Genomic DNA, 26,431 nt, shown 5'->3' on the forward strand with positions numbered 1-26,431 from the left:
GAGATGCGGTACCTGTTTAATTGGAAAACTTGTGCTTGAGGTGCCACGTAGTGACAGCAAGAGATTGGAGGACAGGTTTTATCCTGAGCACCATGAACATAAAATATTGCTACCAGGCGTGGACCTGACTTGGAGCAGACTTCTATAGAAATTAATGACAGGATGGGAGGTGCGATGGTGGAGATGGTGTGAAGGAAAAGCACCTGGAAAGTGTTAACAAGACACAACAGGGATGAGGAAAGCTGGCAAAATTATATGACTTTTCCCAGCTGCTAATGAAGAGAGAAATTTGCAATGTTCTCCTAAGTCTGAGAAATGAAGGGAGAGGGAAGTATTTGGCACAATAAAATGCCCTCCCTGGAGGTCAAGGCTAATTAATGGTTGTGGGACTCAGGAAAGAATTTAGCTTTTGTCTGAATCTTGAATCCTTCTCGTTCTTCGCCCATGGCCAAGATCAGCTTTTCATCTCTTGTTACTCAATGAGACCATCCCACGCTGGATATGATGTTACAGGGGATAGACACTTCCAGAGTATTTGGTATCTATTTGATGGTCACCTATTCCAGCCAGGAGGAAACTCAATAGCCAGGAGGTGATGTCCTCACTTCCTTGCACCTGCAGCTGCCCAAGGAGCTGTGACTTCTGTTAAACCACTTTTGTTAAGTAAAACCCAATGATGTGCTTTCCTATTTTCTAAAGAGATGAGCAACTAACAGGTCTGAACGGAGCTTCATAGCTCACATGTGGCTTTTGGGTCTCTTCTTCAACTTTTTCCAACCTTAGCTGCCTAACGCTCACTGGATGCAACATGGTGACCATACAGTTTGTTGTTATGCAAGATCATACAGACTACCACAGCCTACCTGCATCGCTGCCAAGCGGCAGACTTCCTCCTGCTTCAACAGGGGTTTCAACTCGTAGGATTCAGGTTTTTATGTCCCTGTGATGGGCAATACCGAAATCCCATGCAAGTTCCCAAATTAGGATCAAAAAAGTCTCAACACTGGACTTTTATCTGCCTTCTACAAGCACTGAGTTTTCCCTGCTCTGTGTGTAAAGACCTCTAGTGACAGAGCTTTGCTCAGGCTGTTCAGCTCTGCAGCAAGATCTCAAAATTCATCCTCCCATGACAAAGTCAGGAGCAGAAGGGGAAAAAAAAATCTCCCCTTCAGCCTTCTATTTTGAGGGAGCAGCACAGGGAGAGCCCAGCGCACAGCTCTCCTCTTACAGCCTCATTTGTACAGATGGCTTGGGTGGAGAAGAGAGGGATTGTAACGCTAGAAGAGATGAATGGTATCTACCAAGTTCTTTATCCAGGCTGCAGTCAGTATTGACCTATATCTGCTTCATAAAGGTGAAAAAACATGGATAGCTGTGTGGGTTGAGCAGGAACATCTTCCTGCTGCCAGCTGGCAAACAGCTTGGGGATTACAGCATAAGGATTAATAGCCTTTGTCATTTGTAAGTGCAGATGCTAACCTTACTCACATGACAGACTGATCTTCTTTGGATTCTGTGCCTGTTTGCTGTTCCAGAAAGATGACCTTGGGCTGCTGTGAGAGACAAAATATTTACACATTCATTTCTTCAGGCCTACAGCGTAGGCTGCAGGAAGACACGAGCTCACTCTGCACCGAAAAAAAAGAAGAAAACCCAACTTGTATGCCTTCAGCAGATCTGGAGCTAAGGAATCATGCAGAGAAACTGGGTTTCAGCTAAAGCTTGATGCCACTGCAGCCCGGCTGTGCTGCTTTCTGGAGTACAGAGCGAGCAAAGTCCCAGGTCTACGGCAGCACAAGCACACCGAGAGCCTTCTCTCCCCACCACCTTCCCGGCCACTGCTTGGAGTTTTCATTTCTTGCATGACAGCTTGTTAAATCTGCACCAGATTCCAAATAAACACATAAACCAGCTATGTTGGATTATCCTATATGTCTTTCCAAGCTTTAGGATCTGTCAGCTTCTGGCTGCTTTTATCACAGAAGCAGATCAGCTGGGAGCCAGCATCAGTGCCTGGGGTATGCGAATGTATTTGCTGGGGTAGTGCACGCTGAAGGGAAAACCTGCCTCATTCAAAGTGTGAGCTCTTCTACAAGCCCTGGCTGCTTTTTTTTCCCCTCAAACCATAGTTGCAAACATCACACTTAGTGCATTTTAAATGGAAAGCGGATGCTCCTGCATACTAATTCCTTCAGGCTCTGTTGTCCTTTTACAGAACAGGATGCCTACAAAAAAAAAGAAGCAAGCAAGTACAGAACAGGTTGTTTCCTCTGTCATTAACTCGGTCCACACTGAGGTGAACGGGTGTCACTACTTTGTAATTATTAAAGTATCACAGCCCAACCAACAAGCTTCAAACTCCACAAGTGCACTAGCGAGCAGGGAGGCAAGGTCTTGACCATGAGCATCATAACTTTAAGATGACCCCTCCAGGAGTCAGCTCCCCTTGAGCCCAGGGATCATGCAATAGGGAAGACCATATTCTTTGCTCAGCCTTTCTGTCCACCACCTTTCGTGCTGAAGGGCAGAAGGCAGCTGAGAGGCAGAGAGATGAAGTGCAGTGATCATACAGATTAAAGATGATGATAAATATGGGAGTGGAAAGAAAGCTCTGCAGGCACACTAGCTCCAAGGTCATCGCCAGCTTCAACTGAAGGAAAAAATGAACTGCCACCAGAGGAAATGCCTGCTCTTCTGCCAAGCTGCCACCTTAGGCTTTATGCTAGATAAATGATCAATAGCAGCTGGCTGCCTTTGGTTCTGTGCATCCAAGAACATCTAAAGACACTCATGACTGAAGATCAGTCGACTATGTAAAGCACCAAATAACTTCTTGGGATCTGCAGCCGCTAAAAATATATCCAAGTATTGTCCGTGTGTCCCAGCAGCTGCACAACCCACATTACCCTGCAAGGGAAACGCAGACAAGCCAGAGGGACAGGAGCAAGCAGGCAACAGCAGGGTCCAGGTAATTAAAGACACTGGTAAAAAGGAAACCTAAACAAATCAAACGATGTAGCAGACCATCCAGATAAAGCCTCTACAAATGGGCACTTCAGTAAGCTATAGCTGTAGCTCAGTGGGCTAAAAGAGGTACTCATTTCTGTGGGCACCAGTTGAAAGTCAGCATTATTACAGGGAATATAAACGTGGTGAGATCATTCTGTTCTGTTGTCGATACACATTAAAAACAAAAAAATAAAATAACAGCAGAGAGCCTAGCAGGACAGGGGTGTGCTGGCTGGAGAGAGACCAAGGAAGGAACAGACTGCAACTAGCTGAACGTCACTGTTCGAGATAGAGATGTATCCAGTTGCCCACAATATTCTGGGCTTACGCCAGTGTAGTTAATTCCTTCCCACACAACGGTTTTGTGGGTTTTCAGGCTTGCTTCTTTTTTTTTTTTAAGAGAAGAAAATTCAAGTAAGCTATAAGGGGATCCCAGACAGTGGTGTCAAAAAGGGATGAATTATCTTAGAAAACATGAGTGCATTAGCAAACCTCCATAATCTGGACTTGCAAGTGCCCGAGCATTCTCAGAACCAGGTCAGCTGTTCCTTTCCTGTTTGCTGAACTCGCCATGGCCTTCCCACAGCTCTTCTCCCCATTTGGAGCCCCACAGAAGCTGAGATCAGGCATCAGCATTGGCATCCATGTGGAGCAGAGATCAGGCATCAGCATCAGCATCCACGTGGATGGAGGCCAGTGGAGCACAGGGCCCCAAGTCTACTGATCACTGCCAACTGAGAGCCAACTGCAAGATTCCCAAGGAATGGAAACCTTTCTGGAAATTCAGTCTTGTCAGCCACTTCCCAAGGAAACAAGGGGTTAAAGCAGTGACTGAAAGGCCAGTGGTATTTACATAAGAAAGACCATGAGCACAAGCCCAGCTTGTATCAATATTAGCAATGACTAATTCAATCTGTCAATGGGAAGAATTACAGGAGCTCTGGAATATGGGAGAGCTGCTGCAAAGCCTTCATTGAACAGACAGTCAATACTGAAAAGAAAAATAAAGCACAAAAGCAAAAAAAAAAAATCCCAAAATACAGGTAGCAAGCATGAGCACCCCCAGCACTGTGTTCATCCCAAGATTCCTGAATTCCTCCATTGCTTCAGTAGGAACTTAATGAACGCCACAAATGCACTGCTCAAGGCACGGATGTGCCAACAGGTTTAGCAGCAGCTCCAAAACCCCAGTGCTCCCCTTGCTTCATCCCTTTTCCCTTCCCTCCAAATTCTTCTGGTAAAACATCAAGCCAAAATGTTGTGGCAAGGATGCAACAACCTGCTTCCATCAGAGTGCAAAGTTTTAACATGTGCTCAGATATTAACTTACTCCAAGTAAGCTATTTTCACTTGCTTTCCTCTGACTCTCAATACGCTACACTGAAATTATATATTAAAATTCAATTCCCTTAATGCTGTATGTTCAGAAAAGATCTTGATGTGAGAACAGCATGGAAGTCCAAAACCAGTTTACTTCATTGCTTTTTAAAACTATCTTTTTCAAGGATTTTTTTTTATCACACTATTACAAAGCTAGGTTATCTTCAGCTCACTGCTGAAACATATTATCAACTTACACTTTTCCCTTAGCTAATCAGTAAGCATAAGCAACACTTTGCAGGTTCAAGAAATTATGAAGAGAATCTCAGTGAGCTTATTATACATAGACATCCCAGATAATAAAATTACTTAGAAACACTTGTATATACATTTTATGCAGTTCAGGAAAAAAGATGCAGAGAATTGAAAACAACTGAAATCAGCAAATGCACGTTTTGAATTGGGCCGTTTCCTTTACTTCTTTTCCAGAAGAAAAGTACATAATAAAAAAACATTTCTATTCTGCTGGTTACCACTCAAATACTCATTTTCTCTTGCATTGGTAATACAGCAGCATTAACAGTGCAGTCAAAACTGTATTTGTTTGCTGAGCTGCATTTGGGTTAGATCCTGCTTTGTGATACAAAGCCCCAGTAGTGCAAAGCAGATATTATTCCAGCTTATCTAGGCAGTGGAGGACATCCCTCCTGCATAGGATACCCATCAGTCTCACCGGAAAAATGATGCTCAGACAGGTAAGTGATAAGAATATATAAAACCATGGCCTGTAGAATAATTTGTATCACCTATACCAGAAGTCCTTCTACATGCAGATTATTCCGTCTGCCTCATGAGGACAGACAAAGCCTGTGTGTGTGACACCAAGTGATAACCTGTGTGTATCACACCACTGCCCCGCAGGGTCTGGCTAGCCTGGATGTGATGCAAACCAGCACTGAGGTTCAATTTTGGTCAAACAGCCAGTGCCGAAATATGCGCTAGTTAGTTTTGCAGAGCACCGTTGAAGGGAAGGAGACAGCTGTGGTGCAACAGGAGGCAGAATTTGGTGCCAGGTCTCAGTAAATGACAAAAACAAAACATGAAGTGATTCAGTACAGACAAACCTTTTCAGGAAAATATTTCCCGTGTCTTGCAGGAATGGGGAAATGCCAGTCCTCTCTTAGAGAGCGTGGGGAACAGGAGACTGGGCAGCTGATAGTATTGGAAGATCTCAGCACACTACTGCCTACGTACCATCACTAGACTAGACAATTAACATCCTCCGCTGTGTCACATACAGCATCGCAACAGCTAACAACTGCTAAACTTTCAGTAGTCAAGTAGCAGACAAAGACGTGTCCCCTATCCAACTCGCAGAGACAGGAAAAAAGATTAAAATGGGAAATGACAATATACTCTGAAAAGTAACTACATAAAAGTGTCATCACCTCATCCAGCAAGCCTGCTCCTTGCATTGTTTTTCGTTAGAGGCAGGAAGCGTAATATTTTTCTCTGATGTTAGTTCAGCAGAGCCAGCAGCTCCTCTAGGGGGGTCCCCCAGATCCTACTCCTTGCCTGCAGGAGAGCTCGCCCCGAAGATGAGGTGACATGGTCTGGCATCCTCTACTGCTCACTGTGCCAAAAGCGGTCCCCTTTCAGAGCCCAAGAAGATACTACAGGATAGCACATTTGAAGAAGAGCCCTCAGCAAACTGAGTTGTGCTTAACTGAATTGCAGAGAAATCACAGATCTAAAGCTTTCCTGTGTAATGCTCACAGAAATGCTTTTCTGAATGAACCTCACTTTCAAAAAACAAAGTAACACATGGGCAAAACAATGATGCAGAAAAGAGTGATTCAGGCACAAAGGTGGATGTGCAGCTTGTTCTGGTCTTTTTTGGTATTCATGATGACAGAAGCCATGAACTTCAATTAAGCATCTAAACATGCACTGTATAATTGTAATATAAAACTGATGCTAGTTATTTCTCGTGCAAACCTACGGCAACGCAGGCTAACAAGTGCACAGGATGCCTAATTAAAAATATTGGTAGTGTTTAGTCCTAATATCAATTGTTAGTACAGGAGAACAGTAGTAATGTCTAGGCACTTAAAAGTTGACAGAGAATTCAAGAGTGCTTTCCCATGCTGCCTGAAAAATATATCATCCAGTCTACAGTGGTATCAAATGCTTATTTCTAGGACTTAGAAACACAATAATAAAAGGGAAAGAATGTGATCTGCATGCAGGTTAGCCTTTCTGGGAGCTATCTGCGTGTCAAGAATATTTGCAAACTTCATTAATATAAATAAGAGGAGGGAGGGAGGAGAGAGTTTACCCCAGAAGAAAGCAGCATCAAAATCAGTCTGTGATGATTAAGCCTATGACAAAATGAGCAAGACACTAACCAAGGAAAGGATTTTGTAGGTATTCCCATTCCTTCTCCCTAGGGTTAATTATCTGAATGTAGAAAATGCAGGACAACCTGGAAAGATGGGAACTAAACTTGCTTCCGAGGCCTTTCCACCTTTAATACCCATGACTGCTGACACCGAAGTCAGGTTAAAGCATACGTGACCTGTCAGAGCACGGTGCTTGCCATGGGATAGCTGTTTTCTGCTGACTGAGAACAAGGGAAGACAGCCCATAGTCCCAGGACCCTCAGGCTGCCCTGGTAACCACTAGGACTCCAGTAGTGTGTGCCACCTGCAGACCTGCGTCCCTTTCGATTCCTTCATTTCCTGCCAATGACTTTGCTCTTCTTCTCCACTGCTGTTCTGACCCATGGAAATCCAGCCGATCATCTCTTTGCGCTTCATGCTGCGTCTGTTGTATATGGAGATCATTAGTGTGACATCAGAGAGTTGGAAGAGGGCAACCTGGAAGATGAAAGTTTCCTTGTAGACAGGGTTGGGCTGTCCTCGACGGATGGAGGTCTTGCAGCGAGACATCTCCTGACCCACAGAGTTGCGCAGGCAGAGCTTTCCATAGGTGTCTAGGACAAAAAAGAGGAAATAATACATTTGGCACAGGTGACAGACTAAATGAAAGCCCCAAGCGGTCAAAAAAAACACCAAAAAAACCTCCAAGTAGACCAGCTTTGTCTGCGGTGAATAACAGATGAGGGCTGAACTGCTCTCTTTAGTAAAATCCATGGGGTGAGAAGCAGCAGGGGCAAGCACTGTTGGATTTCCTCATATTCAGCTGGGGAGAAAAAGGAAGGAAACTGATGAATGTTTCAGCCATGCTCTCTTGGAAAGAGCAGGAAATCTGGTGCCCAAGCCTAGCAAACCTAAGACTAATTGAAACTATGAGCATCTCTGTGGATTCTCCACATCAAATGGTGTGTCTTCACCTTCCCTTCTTCTCCCTCACAATCAAGCTTCATTCGGGCTGTCTTACCAGGGCTTCCCTTGGCTGCACTTGCCTCTCCACCACTCTCCTTTGGAAGAATGCCTCTATGGCCTATTATTTGAGATAGATAGAAAACACAATGGGTCCTGAAAAAGAGGAAAAGGAAACCTGCATACACAGTGAAATGACTTGATCTCGCATGATAGTTTCAAGGCTTTTTCCAAATTCTCATCTTACTTTTTTGGTGGACTCGAGGTCAATTTTATTCACTGTTTAAGTCAATACAAGGAGGAAAAATGCTTAGTAGATACAGGGAAGGGATGATCCAAGTCACTGTTCCTGTAAATCCACCCCTAAAACTCTTGCTGCCTCCTGTATTAATTAGTTCACCTCTGTTATGTGGTCACTAATACTGTGGTCTCAGGTGGAGCTCTGTGGTCCCAGTGCTCCACAGACCCAGCTCAGTGTAAGTTTTCACCTCACTCTGCACGTGACAATAACAGATCACTTGGCTAGAAAAGTCCCCTCCTAATCCCTTCGTAATCTGTGCCTGGGTTTCTGCAAGTGAGTATTATTTCAGAGTGTGCTGAAGATAGGAAATAAATAACAAGCCTCCGTCTCTTGTCTACAGCATGTCTATCCTCTTCTGTTCCCGTTTGATGTGCTATTTTACGCACTTATCTACTGAGCAACACAAGGTGTGAAATTACACTTCAGGTGTGAAAACACTTCTGTGTCTCCAAAGCAAGGCTTTCCGCTCTTCTCAAACTGTTCCACTGAAAAAGCTGTCAGGAGACTGACAATCGAGGAGCAAATTGTGAGCCTGCACAGCTGTACAGCTATCAAGTTACTGCGGGGAAAGTTCAGTCCAATCATTAGTTGGGGGTGCCAGCTTGGCTCCCAGTGTAACACCGGAGATGAAGAAGATCTTGTCAACAAAGACCTACTCGTTAGAAAAGCAGAGCTCTGACATGAAATAGTTTCCTGATTTTATCTAGGAAGGAAGGAACTTCTTCATCAAGAGGTTGACTAATTCCCACAATAGTATTCAATGTTGGTGGTGCTGAGGGACTGAAATCTGTAACAACTTCAGACCCATCAGAAACACAATGCCCAAGAGAGGACTCTCTCTTCTAGCTTGACTCAGCGTGAAACCACGCAAGATAACTACCAGACACAATCTCTTGCAGTACTCATAGAGATGTCACTTTGCTTTGCACTGACAAACCACAACATGCACTGAAGCATTCCTCATGTGAAAGTCCTGGCTGCTGGTCTGAGGCTGCAGGGAACTCCCTGGAAATAAAGGTAAGTGGGGAGTAGGAGTTTTACAGATTTTTTTGATGTATTCACCCTTTTTTTTGTTAGGAGGGGATTTCAAAACAGTGAAAAATCTCCAGCAGGCTGATTTTTAAATACAAACAAGCAGCTAATGAGTACAATTCCCTGTTCGAATTTTAAAATTTTTCTTTCTTTCAAATTGAAAGCTTACATTTTCTACATAATTTCAGTGCATTTTCCAAACCAATCCCATTTACAGGCAGAAAGCCGAAGGGGCTCGTTTCTGCTGACACACAAGAGAGGTGAGTGCTAAGACCTAGGAATTCATGGAGAGGAGACCCTCTCTATTTGCTCCTGGCCCAATACCTCCATTTTTCTCTAGGTATGTCCTTGGTGTCATATCGCTTTCCCCACTACCATCTGAGAACTGCTTTGCTGAGGGTGAGGGCTTTTGATTGGGATCACAGTAGGGGCTGGGAACAGTCAGCAAGGGCAGACCTGGGGCACGGAGCAGCAGTGGAAAGGTCCTGCCCTGGACCCCTTGGTAGGTGCTGGGAGGGTTTTGCCGGCTATACTGGGGCAGGGGATGGGCAGAGCGGAGAAGCAGCATGCAGCCAAGGACTGCTACAAACACCCTCATTGCTATCCCACCTGAGCATGGCAATGTGTGACGTAACTAACAGCAGATGAAGTACTTTTTTAGCTTATCTTCCCATGCTACTTGAGGGAAAGGTCACCCACACATGCCCGTATCTCTTTTTCTGAGAAGACGGGGACAGGACTGAGGTCTAGATTTTCCTCTCAGCAAACCTTGCTATCATCCTTCCTTCTTACTGCCACCAGTATTGGCAGCTCAGGTGGGATTCATCACACCTAACTGCAGGCACATTCATTTTAGCAGTCCCCAAAGGAGTCAACCAATTTATAATCAACACGACCAAAGAAGCATATGGCATAATTCAGCGGCAATCTAGTAGACAATGCTACCATTACAAATGATTTAGGTTTTAACACTAAAGCAAGTGCCATGGCTAAAACACCTCATAGGATGCTTTTTCAGGATGTTCCAGTTAATTTTCCAGGCAATGAATAGATGAGTTTCTTGCCGTCATAAACTCTAGGATATCACACCCCTGACTGAGGCCGCGACTTCTGCAAGCGAGGAGTAATATAGCTGGCTTTAAAGAAAAATGAGCATTGCACGACCAATGACTTAAACTAACAGGGATCAAAGTCAGAAAATTAGGCTTTTCCTTCAATACACATCAGATCTGCTACATAATTCTGCACCAATGCCCTGTCTATACAGTACTAAGGTCAGTAGGGATTCTGCACGTATCATCTGGATCAGGTGAGAACGTGCAGACTGGAAGGAGACTACGCTCAGGGCAGAGCTAATACCAGGAGCCCTATTCATCCCCATGTAAACACAGGCACAAAATCAGTGCAAGTGACAACTAAATCAGACTGCTAATTCTTCTCAAATTTATTCCACTGGGTGTATTTTACCAGCCAAAAGAATCAATCTTGCCTGAACAGAAATAAAAGAGTAGGTGTGGATAATATATTTAGCATCTGAAATTTGCTTTGCAGAACCGGTACGTATAAGGCTGCGCTGTTATTCTGCTTCACTAACTACATTTTAAGATTGTGGTTTGCCCTTACTGCATTGTGTTCCTTGCAGCATCTTTTTAGTTGTCTTATCAGGAAACACTTCCTAGTTGTCCTTGTGGTCCAGTCTAGACCTCTGAGATGGAAAGCTCTCCCCTCTGGTTGGCTTTGCCAAAGAAAATCCATCCCCAGATACCCAGTGAAATTAGTGGAACTACAGCAAGGATGAACTTGAAAATTTGCTGAGGAATGTATGTGTGAGAGCATCTATTCATTATGAAAGCAAACATTTTCCATCTAATTACATGCTCAGATTCAGTAATGGCCTCATTACTGTGGTATCTCAGCACTCTACGCTCTTCAGTGTATTTACTTTCATGCCACCTCTGTCAAGCACAAAAGGAGAAGAGAGATTAAGGCTTACATTCTTTAAAATGCCTAAGTGCTCACCTTCTATTTTGGCACCTATCTCACTGTCATGAAGAAAAGCGTGACCTTTTAATATCTTGGAGTGTCTGAGACTGCAGCTTGCCCACGGTTACACAGAAGTCTGTGAAGAAGCAAGAACAAAGTCTAATTTTGCCGAGACCAATTTTAGCACCGCATCCACCAGGCTCTCCTTTCCATATAGGCTTTGGAACAGAAGTTCTTGCTACAGATAATTTTTACTCTAAACTCATCTTTCGTGTCTGCTATGAGTGGATTGAACAATGTTCACGTATGCATAAAATATCAACACCTCTGCATCTAATACCAGAGTGAAAAGCACTAAATCAAGGAATGCTGCAAGAAGCCAGACACATTTTGGGCTAGCGCTGCATAATCTTACTCCAGAGGTTTGGCCAAACCTCTCCTCGTGCAAACTGCTCCGTCTCCATCAACGCTGCCCCAACCATAAAACATCTCTTGAGAGCTCATCTGCAAAGGCAATCAGTTTATCCGCGATTCTTCTAATGACCCATTTCTGTCATCATCCTTCTAAGGGAACTAACCGATAACAACAGCTCAGGGGAATAATCAACTATAATTTATACGTTCCTGTTTTTGGAGCAGGGACCATAGTGTGCATTCTGCTTTCATTTACCCTAAGCTCCACCATTACTAATAAAGCTGACCCGTGAACAAAAACACTGCAAATACAAAAGCGTCTAACCCCCTGCTTGAATTTATATTTAGAAAGGAAATAAACAACCAAAGACTCCTGACCCCTTGGGTCCGTGGACTGCAGCGTACAACACAGTGCCGTACGGACTTTCCCACCTGTGCTCCAGGCAAGCTAGCTCATTTCCAAAAGCATTATAACCACGTCAGCATGCTGCAATCCAGACTAATAACAGCCGCAGTAAAATAAAGCCTTGGGCCTAGAGCTTAATTTCACCCAGCTGGCAGGCCCACGTTCCTAGCCTACATAATAAATGGCAGCATTGTGTGGCAAAGCAGCCCCAGAGCTCGACTCTGTGCTACTCTGTACCGTGCAGCTCAACCTGGGCCTCAAACGGAGACCTCGCAAGACTACTGCTCCATTAGTCATGGCTTTATCTCCCCATTAAACCACCAGTGGGGCAGAAAAACTCTGAACCTGGCTCACCGCAGCTGGGAAGAAAGCAGGGAGGAGAATTAGACCCAAGCTTTTGTTCCCAACCCCACATCATGAAAGTCTAGTTAGGCCAGAGGCAGCTTGTGGCCTACTCTGTAAATCATACAAGAGCTGAGGGCTGCCTGCTATGTTACCGAGAAGCCAACTTTTCTTCCCCTGTTCCACCAAGCCTCTGCTGCGCAGGTCCCCTCTCCCGCAGCTGGCAGCTCTCATGCAAGGGAGAGGCTGGGATCTGGCAACCTTCACGACACACGAGTCATTAGAGAACTGACCAGCAGTGCCTTTAATTTAAAATGCAGCAGAAAAGAGTGCATTGCTGCCTGGAAGCACTGTTTGGCCTGATGGGAGGGAATTGCCAGCATCAGTGACTTGTTTCATGCAAGGAGATGGGCTGCAGAGGGGCAGGAGGTGAGGGCTGCCTGGAAGCAATGCCCAGGTCTCTTGGGAAGGAAAGCTGCTTCCAGAGAGCCTCCGAGCCCAGTTCCTTGGCGATCCCCTTCTGCTGCCACAACACCCCATGCCCACTCCATTTTACAGTGCCAGCCCTCACCTGGGACACGTGTCGGGCTGCGGAGCCAGCTTACCACCTCCCTGTACTCTCCAGCCCTGAGTAGGTCCAGCCTTAGTCCAGTCTGACACAGCTGCAGCATAACACAGACACCTCGCCAGATGCACACGGTGACTCTCCTGTAATAAGGGCATTTCAACACTTTCCACAAAGTACATTGGGCTTTAGGCATTGCTGCTGCCTCAGAGAAGGGGTGGCAACTTCAACCAAGAGTGTTATCAGAAAGCATGAATGCACGCCTTCTCCGCAACAGCAATGGTAGCAGCATGATGTAAGGATGCTCCAGCCTGGCTTTTCTCACCTCCAGCGGTGGTGCCCACAGGCATGACTTTATTATACAGCCTGTCATCAGATCTCCTGCAAACACTGCTCTGTAGAGTCACTGCAGATTTGTACTAAACCTTCAGCTCCAACTGAAATTCGGAATTAGGAGAGTTCTACCCTGGAAGCAATGGCTTTGTCTTCTACTTGTTTTGGGAGGGGAGAAAAAAATAATTTTTATTTTCTCGTTCACAGCTATGGGAGTGGGAAAGGCATCACCATACATTCCACTTCAGATGTACTCCTTTGACTCAGAAATATCTTCATTTTTATACGCAGAAAGTGTAACATGGATTATATTTTCCATGGGCATTTTAGAAATATAAAACTATTGAAACCATTACTGGATAACTGCACGCTATCACTAGATGTCTAATTAGCATTGAACTTCCCCCACAAAAATCTCACAATCACTCCTTAAAAGTCCATTATTCTGTGACTCACTTTTCTGAGCCTAATCAGTCCCAGGCTTCACATGTGGTGGGAAGAGCTGTACCAAGCCAGTCCATCCACCCAACAGTACGCAATACCACATGCTTTAGTAAGTCTATAAAAATATGGCAAATATGGCATATGCTGTTTCTCTCCCAAATACTCTCTCAGTCTCTGGTGATTTGTGACTCAAGAGTTTCCTCAGTCAGAGGCAGTGTCTTTGTACTTAATGGTGCTCAGCGGAGCTTTCTTTGTGAATTTGTCCTGTGTTGTACCACACTCGAGTAGACTTCTAGCATCCACAACATTCTGCAGTGAGGAACTCAATAGTGTAAGTGAAGAGCTGTCTCCTCTTCAGGACCCGCTATCTCGTCGCTTCATTTTATGATCCTTTGGTTTTGTATCAGGACAGACAATGAATAACTGTTGCCAACTCACTTTCTCAACAACACTTATGATTTCATAAACCTCCGTGAAATCTTCCCCCATCTCCCTTCGTTGCAGCATCGTAGGAGGTGCAGTGTATTCAGCTGCAGCTCACTGGAAGCTGTTCCCATACCCCCCCATTGTCTCCGACACTCCTCACCACATCTTTCCAGTTCTGCCATATTCTATTTGAATGGAGGGAGCCAAAACTCTACACGGTATTCATTACACTGGTAACTGTATATTCACAGTCATATATCAATTTTTCTTTTTTCCCTCTGTATATTTCTAACATTTGTTTTTTTCACTACTGCTGCTGATCCCTGAGTGGACATTTTCCTGGAGCTATTTACTATAACCCTAGTATTTCACTCCCAAGTGGCTCTGAGTCCATCCAGATTAAGTCTGAATTCCACCCCTGCCACCATGCGATACCTTACATTCATCCACACTTCATCCTCCACCTCACTGCCCAGCTGCTCATTACTAGACATCCTTCTGGGGCTCCTCGCAGCTGGCCTCATCTTTACCCCTTTGACCAAAACTTTCTCAGCTGATCTTATAAGACAAACAAACTTACAATAGTAAGTTTATTCAAGCTATATTCAAGGATGGGCAACAAAAAGATGCAGGAGACGTGGTCTTGTACAAGCTTACTGTGACCAGCTGGCTAGTACGCAGCAGCAAGTAGCTGCCCAGCACCTCTTCTGCTCTGTTAACCAACGTCTCTGGAGGACTGAATCCACCCCAGCTTGCCCTGGTACAGATCCCCCTTCTATTACTGATGAGATGGAAGCATGAATTACAAAACTTTAGGAGCTCATGCAAGCTCCCTGTTCAGAGCAAGATATGCAGGTTAAAAGTTATTTTTTTTATTCAGCTTCCTGGTCTGATTGGGAGCAATTAAAGAAATTAACCTGTGCCTTAGTTCTCCAGGAATGAAACAGGGATAATAACTTTCCTTCCCTCACAAACAAGTTGATAAAATAAAATCCACTGATGGCTTTCAAGCACTCTGATACCAGAGCAACAAATACCATGTAAGGATCCTAATTTTTCTATGGGAGTACCTTCCGTAATTCTTGGCATTGTTATCTGTGGCTCAGGTAGATGTTTGTTTTCAGATAAGTCTTTACTTCAAGAATTTCTCCTGTTCCAAATAGAAATCCTGATAGCTTGTTCTCTCCCTCCTGTCTTTTCTAGCGTTAATGCTATTGTATTTGTTCAATGGAGTTAATATGCTGCTGGTATAATAATGATCATGTATGGATGTAATTATTATGTGTGATTAATTCCACAGCTGCTGAAAAGCTTGGAGGACTTTTCTTAGCTGAGGGAATTTCTTTACAATAGTCCTTCTCAAATTGCATTACACACAGACATAAACCCCAAAAGAAATGCAAAAGGGGAAAGAACGAAGGCTGGATTAGAGGAGAACTGCACCCAGCAGAGCAGCTGATGAAGGTTAAATATCATGTGGGCAGAGACCATCTCTCTGTTGCATGTTTATACACTGACTAGCACAAATGATTCCTGGTGCATCACTACAATCCCAAGGTACTACTACCATGGACATAGTATGTAACTGGTTATAAATTTTTAAAGACACGTCTGTCAGTGCTGTAGGCTTCTCTTGTTAGGCTTTTTTTAGTAAACATTCTTTAAACAAACACACTAGGTTTTGTTCTAAGAAGATACCACAGGCCAAAATATGAACCCATACAAAACGCTAGCATAGGCTAATGATTTTTACAAGAACCAAAGGGAATAAGGTGCACAGCACACAAACCATTAGCACTAAAATACCTAGGGTGTCCACGTCTGACAAAACCGTAGATGTTTTTCTGCATGAGGCTTTTTGGCACGCACTGATAATTTACAGTCCAATGCTGCAGCCATACTCCTGAGTGCTCTTAAGTGTTTTGAGTGATAATGGATCTATTTGCGTGATCAGGGATTGTAGACTCAGGCCTATAACTCAGCATGTTCCCCAGAACAATACCTGGGCACTAATCCTCAACCAAACTATCCTTAAACCCCACGCATGTGAGCTGAAGAAAAGACACTGCCTGCAAAATGTAAGTCTCTGTAAGCTGCCCAGCTCTTTTCTAACCCAGTTATTACCCATGTAAGCACCCATGACTTTGATATTTACCTGACTCAGTTTAACTCTCTGCATCCCATTTAAAGGTTTAAGTGAAGGAGAAGACGTGCCCAGGAAAAACTGAGACATGCACAATCTTCCTTTCCTTCTCCAGAAAACCATCTGTTTGCAGTCTTTAACACCTAAAATCACCAACGCCCCAGTCTAGTTCCTTATTCTGCACACAGAGGAATCCTCATGCAAGGATGCCAAGGAGGGAGCACGCACGCTGCAGGAGATGCTGAGCTCACCTGGGCAGGACCCCAGGTGGCAGAGAAAAGAGAGGGTCAAGGTGGGCAAAAAGCACAGCTGGAGAATTTGCTGTCATGCAGGACTCCTGTCATTCCCCATAGCTGCAGCTATCATCATCAGCCAATACTAAAACCACTGGGCTGCGACAGGACCACATATGGATACTGTACAGGCTCTGTGCATGGAGGGCTGGGAATGGAGATGGATTCTGCTCATTGACTTCTCTCAGTCTTACCATAAATGGCTGCCCTGAATAGCAGTTTGGGCTTGGTATTTAAGTGTCCTGAAGCACTATTATGTCTGAAATCCCCATGATACTTTAAGGAAATAAATCACTCCCTCTGAGCCTCAAACACAGAACCGCAGATAGGGCGTATTTGAGAAAACACAAGGCCTATTTGCTCCCCCTCCAGAAAGGGAGATAGCAGTTTTAGTTTTCACCTAGCAAAGGACTTATTGAGCATCTCATTCAGCCACCAGCACGTTTCAGACAGTAACGATCGGACCTCACAGCACTCCTCTGCAGTGCCTGCAGGAGTTATCAGTGAAATCCTACTCCAGCATCTAAGACAAGCTCTTGTTTTCTTCCTTCCTTTTAACTTCTTTCAATTTCTGCTTCACTGGGTTTTCCTTTTCTCACCACACTACTAGGAACTTTATAGGCGCAGAAGAACAATGCAGAATGCAGAAGAAACAATGTGACTTGGAATAAAAGCAGCAGATTGTGATAGGTTTGGAATTTGCCTGTAATCATTTATGTATTTCCATGTTTCACCTAATAACTGATCTAACACCGAGAGACACTGGTCTGACAATGCTAACGTTGAACTGGATACAGAAAGGATGCGAAGAAACAACTCAAGATAGCCTTAACAGCAAAGATGGAAGAACTGTTATGAAACAATGTCAGGACTATTAGGTTTAGGTGGTAGAAGACTTTGGCTAGCTTATCAAACCCATTTAACTAAGTTTATCTGAAGTCCTAAAAGCACTGAAATGGAAAATTCAGGCAGAATTTAAAATGAAAGCTCCCTAAAGGAATGCCTTTTTTTCTCATATCCTGCTCTGTTCTCATCTCACCAACAAACACAAAATGCTTCTCAGGTTTAAAGATGCTGCCAACCAAGCTACTGCACTCCTGTGTGCCTACCAGCTAAAAAGGTGTATGGGATGTCTAATCAAGGCAGCTAAACTTTCCCATGCTGAAAGCTAACCTGTGCACACACAGCTAATCTGCCAAACCTCATCCCACCAGAGGCCCAGGACAGACACCACTCCCCAGCAACTCACAGACAATGAGTTACAGGGTTGCTCACCTTACTGCAACACGCAGAGCTATACAACATGCACCCAAAAAGACATTTGTTAGAAGAATACCAAAAAAATGTTGCTAATTTGGTCATGATATTGCAGGTAGTAAGCTGGAAGGCAATTATTTGAGTTCTCTGCAGTGAAGACGTTTCATTTATGGGAAAAGAGTGGGGCATTACAGATGCCTCACCCAGCCAGATACAAGACAACTTGTGCAGGGCCTGATTTAAGAACAGAACTGCAGCATAATCCTCATCTTCAGGCAGCTAAGAGACAAAACTCCAATACCACAGGTAGATACATGAAAACATGCCAGAAAAAATTGCAGCAAATTAACTCGGACCTATATTGGGACTACTTTAATTTCATTTCTAAGAATAAAACTTTAGGATGTATCTAGACTGCAGCATATATAAACACAAGCGAGCTCGCTTGCTAGACATGTGGGTAGACTCTTGTCTTAGTCTGCCTTTGCTTTAAATTAGTAAAAAGGTCCCAACTTGAAACCTTTTAATAAAACATCTACATGGAAACAAGAACATGTCTTTAAGTAACTCACATGGAGACCTATGTTGCCACAGCTACTATAAGACTAGCTGGGGCTACACAGACTGGGGTCGTGTTTTACTGTTGCATAGACTTGCCCTTAATTTTTGAGGGACTGACTGACAACACAGATTATTTCTGTAATATACTGAAGTATAGTTTAGTGGAAACTTAAGTTTTTACATCCATATACAGAAATATTAAATAAATACTTTGCTAGCTCTGGGCCAAAGAGCACAGCAACTTGCAAAAGCAATCTTAGCATTCTGCAAGCTGGACATAACTATGTCAAATCCAGTGAATGCAAGGAACTGTCAAAGTTTATTACCTTTGACAGGCAGGCAACCGCATCAGAAAAAGCAAACACACCAACAAACAAAAAAAAGTTATTTCACATTGCCATTAGCTGCTGGTTTCAGACAGGAGGCAAAAGGACAATACGAGATGAATACAGCCCTGCCATTCAACCGCTGAATGAGGCAGACCACCAGCAAAGCAGATAACACCATGCACTATGGCTGCATGACCCCATCTATATTGTGGCCATTAGCACCGTCCATCCACTATCCATCTCAAGAACTAACTACAGCTCAGGGACTAACTAAACCTGCTGTAAAGCAATTTCCATTTTTGACTTTAGGTATCGGCAGAAGGGAAGTCAACTGTTGTCACCCAGAAGAACAACTTTCAAATCTTTTTTCTGCAGAAAAATTTTTTGTGCGGTAGCAGAGAATTCACAGCAGCAGGATTTCCAAAGGGCCAAAAGCACCAGGTCACCTAGCACTCAGCAGCACAGCATGGGGACCAAACAAAGTATAGCCCTGGGAAACACTTAATGGCACTAGGCAGGGCCTCTGTTGGTCACATGGTAACATATAATAACTTGAAAAGCACTTCCTTCTTTTTATGGATTTGCTGAGAATTACTCTGCGCTTTGGGTATAATAGCACTCTTGCCATAATCACATGTTGTATAGGTATAAGCAGTAAAAGAGACATTCAGGTATTACTGTCCCGTCAGCTGTGTCTTCATATGATTGCCTCCAATTACACTGCAAAATTTACCAGCACACGTATTTGAAATAATGCTTTTAATTTTCAATCAGATACTCTGCAAGGAAACCCAGCTCAGAAATGACATAATTGAAAATCTTGAAGAAGAAAATAAAAAGCAAATTTTGAGTCAATGGTGTTATTTAATAGCAGTGAAAGTACTTACCAGGTGGCCTATTAATTGCGAGGTTTCGGAAATGACTGCCTTTGATCATCTCCACTGACAGCCGCCCCGTAGTGGCATTGTACGACAATCCCACGAGCAGCTCTGGCACCCCTCCATGCGACAGGGACTGTGTTGAAGAAGCGCTATCACTGTGAGAGATTGCTGACAGACTAAGCTGAGAGTCTGCACTCTGCAGGGAAAGAGCACTGAAAGTCTCATCAGGACATTCACCACCACCCTCCCTTAATTTATATCTTGTAGCCTTGTTTAGTAAGATCTCTCTTAAGAAATGACAATGACTAAGAATGAATTATGATGGGTCACCAGAAGAATCAAAGCATCACTTTTACAAAAACACATCTCTCAACTTTCTCTTTAAAGATGAGGAACTCTGTGTAATGTGTTATCACTAGTGTAAATCAAAGCCTCTGAGATAAGCATACATCCTACTACATCAAATGCACAGTAAATCTCCTTGACAATGGCTTTTGGATGGAATAAATTTTGCAGTTTGGGGTTTTTTGGTCATGTACCGTGTATTTTCTTTCTTACTTTCCTTGCTACCATGATGCTCTCTCTACCCCCTCTTCACCTGGAGTATGATGTTTTATTCATCTCATGTGCACAACCTCTCACTGAGTTTTTTGTAGCCAGTGAATCATGATAGAGCTCATCTACACAAATTGATTGGCATAGCCAGAGCTGGATACAACTGTGATGTGCATGGAAGACTATGAAGCAGCACAGCCAGTTCCTCCTCACATTACCCACCTCTCCATTTCCATCTGTCATGAAAAGGAACATTACTAAGCATTTCTGGTAACATGGAAACTGGACAACGCAGAGATCCACAAGCCAGTAGCTAGTGCCAAATAAGGTAGCTCTTGCACTGGCAGTAGTACAGGTCCACCAACATAACAGTGCACAAGAACTACTGTACTTGTTGAAATTAAGACGTAATTAGCCTTAGTGGTTCTGGGACCAACCCACTATTTCTGCATGGCACAGCATTTGATGACTTGCGTAGATGTAGTATGTCTACATGATTTTGTGTAAGCTTGCTAGCTGAGCCATTGTCAATAAAGGCACATCTTTGTGTAGGGAAGACAAGCCCTGTGCTTCCCCTTACTGATAATTTTTTAAGTGACAGTAGGACAGATCCACCAGTTGCATCCTAACAGCCCTGAATGAAAGATATCAGGTACAGCTGGTCCCCATTCACCAGATGAAAAATTTTACAGACTCCATATTTCTTTCATCAAACTTACACTCAGGTTACTCCTTGGCTCCAAGACCAATGTCACCTTCGCTTCCCCTTCCTGGCTGATGTTGCTCAGGTAGAACAACTGCTCTCCCATCATCTTCTCTCCAACCATCTTGTGCACCGCATAGAGGCGGAAACGAATGGCGTGGCTGCTTAACTCCTCTGGCTCCAGCTTACTGAAGGTAATTTTATCCTCGAACATGGGGATGGGTCCTCTCTGAACACTTGTCTTACCCCTCTGTTTCTTGCTAGGCATCAGGACTGTGTGCACTTGCCAGGTGTTCACACCACTACGGTCTTTATCTGGGATATCCCTGGCCTCCAAGACAGTAACTACTAGCTTTTGACTTGAGGCTTTATAGTTGAAGATGACCTCTAGATCACCACATTTACAGATAGGCTCATGAGCACCATGATGAGCTGGTACACTGTTCACTTCATTATGTTCCTGCAAAGAGAAGGAAGAAGTAAAACCTCCATTGGAGTTCAACTGCCTCTGTGATCCCAACTCTATTTAAAAGAAATTGTTCTCCTCACTTGTGCTGAAAAGTGTAGGCAGTTGCTCTGAAAAATAAGGATCCCACTGTTTCTTGAAAGGCCAGTGACAGTCAATTGCCTGATTTTATGTAATATTCCCCATACAATCAAGTAAGCAACAGCACTTGTTGAAACATTTCCAACAAAAAGTTTCACCAATATTTAAATGTTTCTCAGGAGACTATTAATTTTGCAAAAAATCTACACAGGGAAAAACTAAACAAAGGGGTTTTTTAAATTTCATTCACGTCAAATTTGAGGCATTAACAAAACTTTTTGGTGTCATTTGGTTAAAAAAATCGACTTAACCTATTACTTTGAACATACACTGGAATTTTTTCAAAATGGATTTTTTTACATTACCAAAATGTCATGGTTTAACCCCAGCCATCAGCTAAGCATCACACAGCTGCTCACTCAACTCCCCCCCGGTGGGATGGGGGAGAGAATTGGAAGAGTAAAAGTGAGAAAACTCGTGGGTTGAGACAAAGACAGTTTAATAGGCAAAGCAAAAGCTGTGCGTGCAAGCAAAGCAAAACAAGGAATTCATTCACTACTTCCCATGGGCAGGCAGGTGTTCAGCCATCTCCAGGAAAGCAGGACTCCATCACACCTAACGGTTACTTGGGAAGACAAACACCATCACTCCGAACATCTCCCCCTTCCTTCTTCTTCCCAAAGCTTTATATGCAGAGCATGACATCGTATGGTCTGGAATATCCCTGTGGTCAGCTGGGGTCAGCTGTCCCAGCTGTGTCCCCTCCCAACTTCTTCTGCACCCCCAGCCTACTTGCTGGTGGGGTGAGAAGCAGAAAAAGCCTTGACTCTGTGTAAGCACTGCTCAGCAGTAAGGAAAACATCCCTGTATTATCAAGACTGTTTTCAGCACAAATCCAAAACGTAGCCTCATACTGGCTATTATGAAGTATATTAACTCTATCCCAGCCAAAACCAGCACACGAAATCAAACAATTCGGTCAAACCTGCTAACTTTTTGGATATTTTGTTCTGCTGGAAATTAAAAAAATTAAGCACTGTGTTTAATTTGAGGGAGGGGAAATCACCATGTCAGAATTTCTTGCCAAATGGAAATTCCATTTCTAGAAGCTACCTTATAATTCAATACTTTTCCTACAGCTAAAGCAATGATAATCAAGAAAAACAGTCTGATTAAATACATATTGATTTTTTATTCCCTTTTCAAATCTCCCAAGAGAAGCATCTGTTCCTTCTGTTCAGTTTGGATACTAATACATTCAGAATAAAAATTCAAAATAAATAATCAAAACATGGGCAGATCAATTCACACACAATCTTTTACCTACTTTTAAAACAAAAATCACCTTGATAAAACAAGATAAAAAACATGGATGCTCACCTTACCTTTTGATGAGTGGGCGTGGGCGTTTCTGTTCAAAAGTGCTTTTTTATCTTAGAGCTAGAATGTGCTTCATGTGATAAAGGGGTTGCTATAGTGATCAATTTGTATTTAAACATGAGTATACACTGTACTAGGGAAAGATTTTCAGTTAATAGCCAGAAGGTGAATTAAGGCCTGTCACTAGCAGTCTGAGTCACCCTCCTCCTCAAACATTTATCTTCTTTCGCATTTCAAGTTACACTTCTTGTCAACATAGGAATCTCATTGTTTAGAGTACAGATGATGGGCCATAGGACTTCTGATGTAATTCTCTTCAGAAGTGTCTGGAGTGGTATGTCTCAAACAAGAGCTCAGACAAACCTCAAAATTTATGTCTACTTCCTGCCAATCTACTTTTCAAGTTGCTCAGATTCATCTGCCATGATGTGCAAAACTCCAGCTTTTCAGATTTTCATAGGCGTTTTAAGATTCCTGCACGTGAATACAAAAGTCCGTGTGTGCACATGAGTGATGGAGACCTGCTATCCTATGTCTTGCAGAAGTCATGTCAAAGAGAGAAAAATCACCACTTGGACAGCACACAAAATGACTTGGTTGCCCGTAAAAATGCCTTTCTGTACGACAGCAGGCTGCAAAGACAAAAATGCAAGGCAGGCCAGGTTGCCTGGAGAGAACGTGATGTTATGCAAATGTTAAGTACTGCTGTGTAGCTGTCAACTTATTTCAGTCTGGTTGATGAAATAATATTTAAGAAGGAAACGTAATGGGGTTGTGCTTGATTCATGTTTCCCTCCACATGTGCATCCCTCCTCACTTTCATCTGTGCATTTGCTATTGAGGAGATGGAATCAAGGCGCATTTGAGAACTGCTGCTAAAGTGTGGAGACAACTGTGCTTGCGGCATAACTTTGCTTTCATCTACATGTCTGAGCTGGAGAATGTGAACTCCCGTGCACCATCATAAACCCGCAGGTACGAAGATCCAGGAGGTACTTTCCTGCCCCAACAGGGCTGAGTATCTCATCTTCTGGCAGCGTGTGGGGCAGACTGAAGGTCAGCTACCTGTTTTTTGACAGAACAGCTAGAAAGGATCTGGATTTCAGGATATCTCAAACTGCGCTACTATAGCTGTGGCCACAACCACTGCAGGAACTGTAGGCAGAGAGGGAGAGAAAAATGCCAAACTCTGTGGCAGTGACATTTCTGTGGGCAACTAGGCTTTAGAGACCTTATGGGCTGGCCCTTTCAGAAAGCACTGTGCTATTTGGGACTCACCCCTGCACAGGTTTTCAGCAGACAAAGCTTAAGGACGCTCAGTCTTCTTTCTGTGGAAGTCATTGACAGAATTCCCCTTGGCTTTCAGAGCTCAGCTAGGACTATGAGTCCTCTCTGAATGTATTGGTTATACAGACACTTAAACTGGAACCCAAGGGAAGTGTGGGTTTTAAATACTTCATCTGAATTTCTTTCTTTCCCTCTTCCCAGCACAGTTGTTTAGAGGTCAGGCCAAGTATACTGATTGATACTGTATGTCTAACCTGGTCATTCAGAACAGCCAATACCCACTTCACTAGGTAAAATAAGTCCATTTCTGCCAGAGAAACCTGAAGGAGCAGCTAATTATGGACAAGGCTTGAAACGGTACTTGTGGTTCCACTGCAGGGGCATAAAATTATCATTTTTGTCTCTAAAGAGAGGTCCTCTGAGTGGAGTATAATAGCACTCAGACATTTCTGGCATGTCAGAACATTTAGTTCCTGCAATAAAAAGCCTTTCATTAATCCACACAATACCTTTGGATGAGAAGCTGCTTGTAGTAGATAAACTGGGACTTGGGCATATCTGCCCCCTGATGCTATAACCATTCTTTGCATTTTTAAAATGTAGATACCAGGAGCAAAACAAGTGATGCATTCTAAAGAAATGCAAGAGGACGCTGGAGACATTGTGGCACATGTGAACCATGACAATGTACATCAAATGGGGAAAAGGAGAAATGAGCCTCAGATGGGCAGACAAACAGTATGTGTCAGAGGCACACAGCAAAGAGAGGGCAGGGCTGCTGCCGTGTGAAGTTCCCATGTGTTGCGTAGTATTTTGTGGGACTGGATTGTGCAGCAAACCAAAATACTGTTCAAAACACCCCTTTAGGGCTGCAGCATATGCACCGAGGAGCTGCTTTCCATCTCTTTAACTGGCTGCAGGCAGCATGGTCTGAGGAAAGGAACCTTTTCCTCAAAGCCTTGTTGCTCAGTGTGTGGCGGAGTTATTAATTTCCACAGCTGAAGAACAGCCTCCTTTAACTCAGGCAGAAGATGTGACCTTTGTGCTGTTCTTTTAATATGTCTGATGCAGGCTGGTATTTTTTCAGAAATTTAATCTTGTGGTAAAATAATAATGAAAACCAACACATCACGGAGAAAGATTATGAAAGAAGAGGGGGATGCTAAGTCATCAGGTGTTTACAATGCCTTAAAATCTGTAATGTTTTCTTGAGGCTTCAAAATAAAGGTGCGGAACTAAGGGAAAGCAGAGGAGCTCCAACCTCAGGCTCTCTTCTTCCCTGGAAGGATGCCTGGTATCAATGGGGACCAGAGTGATGGTCACTTGGCCAAGTCAGAGGCCACCCCCACCAGCTGCCTCCAGCTTTCCAGATGCTTCCCATTCTCTAAGCCATAGAAACCACCTGGAAAAAGAGGCACAGGTCTAAGACCCAGTGACCACACACCCGGTCCCTAGACACACACCCTGCACATACAGCCAGTAACAAAGCCCAGGGCCACCACAGAGTGCTCTTTGCTAAATGGTAGTAAATGCTGTCAGGCAGCTAATGGCTCCAATTTCAGTTCAGAGATTGCAGTCAGAAATCAAGCAATAAAACAGCTTCTCTGAATGAGTGTTAGTAGCAAGAGGTAAAATACCAGAAAAAGAGGAAACACATAGAGAGGGGTGTATGTTCATGCACACACACACAGAGGAGTACCATTATCTTGTGCTGTGCTGATCAATTTTTCACTTCACTTCTCCTCTAACATTTTTTGGCCCCCAATATCCTTCAAAAGCTTACACCGTGTGTAATAAATGACAATTCACCATACCTCAGGGCTCCAAGCCGATGAGCTGTCAGTAGCATCATTTACTTCAAGTCCCTGGTTGGTAAATGCTGTCTCCATTTCCGAACATCCTTCTGCGGCTTGCTGGCTAATGCCATCGGCAACGACAGACTCCATCCTAGGCCCTTTACGCTGCCCAGTGCCCCTACTCTCAGTTGTTGTTGTTGAATCAACAGATACATGGTCATCTTCACGACAGGATAGGTTGTCTTGGTAACTCAGTTGGCTTAGTCCATCCAGATCTAAAAATTTTCAGTAAGAAAATAATTTCAGAGGGATTAGAATAAAATCCTCCCCCTCTACCTCCCCAAATGTGCCTTTCTCTCCTTTCTTTTCTTTTTTTTTTCCCCCTTATCTCCAGTGTATTCAAGAGACATTTTCTACTTCTCAGTACTGCAGCACCGAACTTACAAAATAACAAAACCTGTATAAATCGGCATTTGATGGAGTGGATGTGGCTGTTTCTCACACCGTCCTGAACTGAGAAACCAGTTGCCTTTCCATGAAGAAGTTAACCACCAGATGCAATTATCAATGGAATGTCTGGGATATTCGAGTGCCTTGGGGCTACTTTGTGGCCCCAAAACAATCGCTTCCATGAAAACACAGGTCAGACAAATTACAGAAAAGCACAGCATACGCCTGATGAACAGGTATCAGCAATTTCCTTCTATGCAGGAGGAGAAGGAGGAGAAAAGGACGGGAGTTAGCATTGACCTCAAGGGGATGGTGCTGGTGAGGAAAGGA

The 26,431-nt window shown here is 43.6% G+C and overlaps 1 protein-coding gene across 1 annotated transcript in view; it reads right to left on the reverse strand.

Annotated features, from left to right (window-relative positions):
* Nucleotides 1-6,899: 6,899 nt before the first annotated feature.
* Nucleotides 6,900-26,431, reverse strand: part of SYT16 (synaptotagmin XVI) — a 40,510-nt gene continuing 20,978 nt past the window's right edge. The window contains exons 2-5 of the mRNA XM_010584155.1: nt 25,670-25,926; nt 20,658-21,101; nt 19,390-19,579; nt 6,900-7,324 (exon numbers count right to left, since the gene is read on the reverse strand). Coding sequence (XP_010582457.1) covers nt 7,011-7,324; nt 19,390-19,579; nt 20,658-21,101; nt 25,670-25,926 — 1,205 coding nt within the window. The 3' untranslated portion in view covers nt 6,900-7,010. The remainder of the gene's footprint in view (nt 7,325-19,389; nt 19,580-20,657; nt 21,102-25,669; nt 25,927-26,431) is intronic.

Source organism: Haliaeetus leucocephalus, unplaced genomic scaffold, assembly GCF_000737465.1.
Source record: "Haliaeetus leucocephalus isolate CR32 unplaced genomic scaffold, Haliaeetus_leucocephalus-4.0 Scaffold944, whole genome shotgun sequence".
Taxonomy (NCBI): domain Eukaryota; kingdom Metazoa; phylum Chordata; class Aves; order Accipitriformes; family Accipitridae; genus Haliaeetus; species Haliaeetus leucocephalus.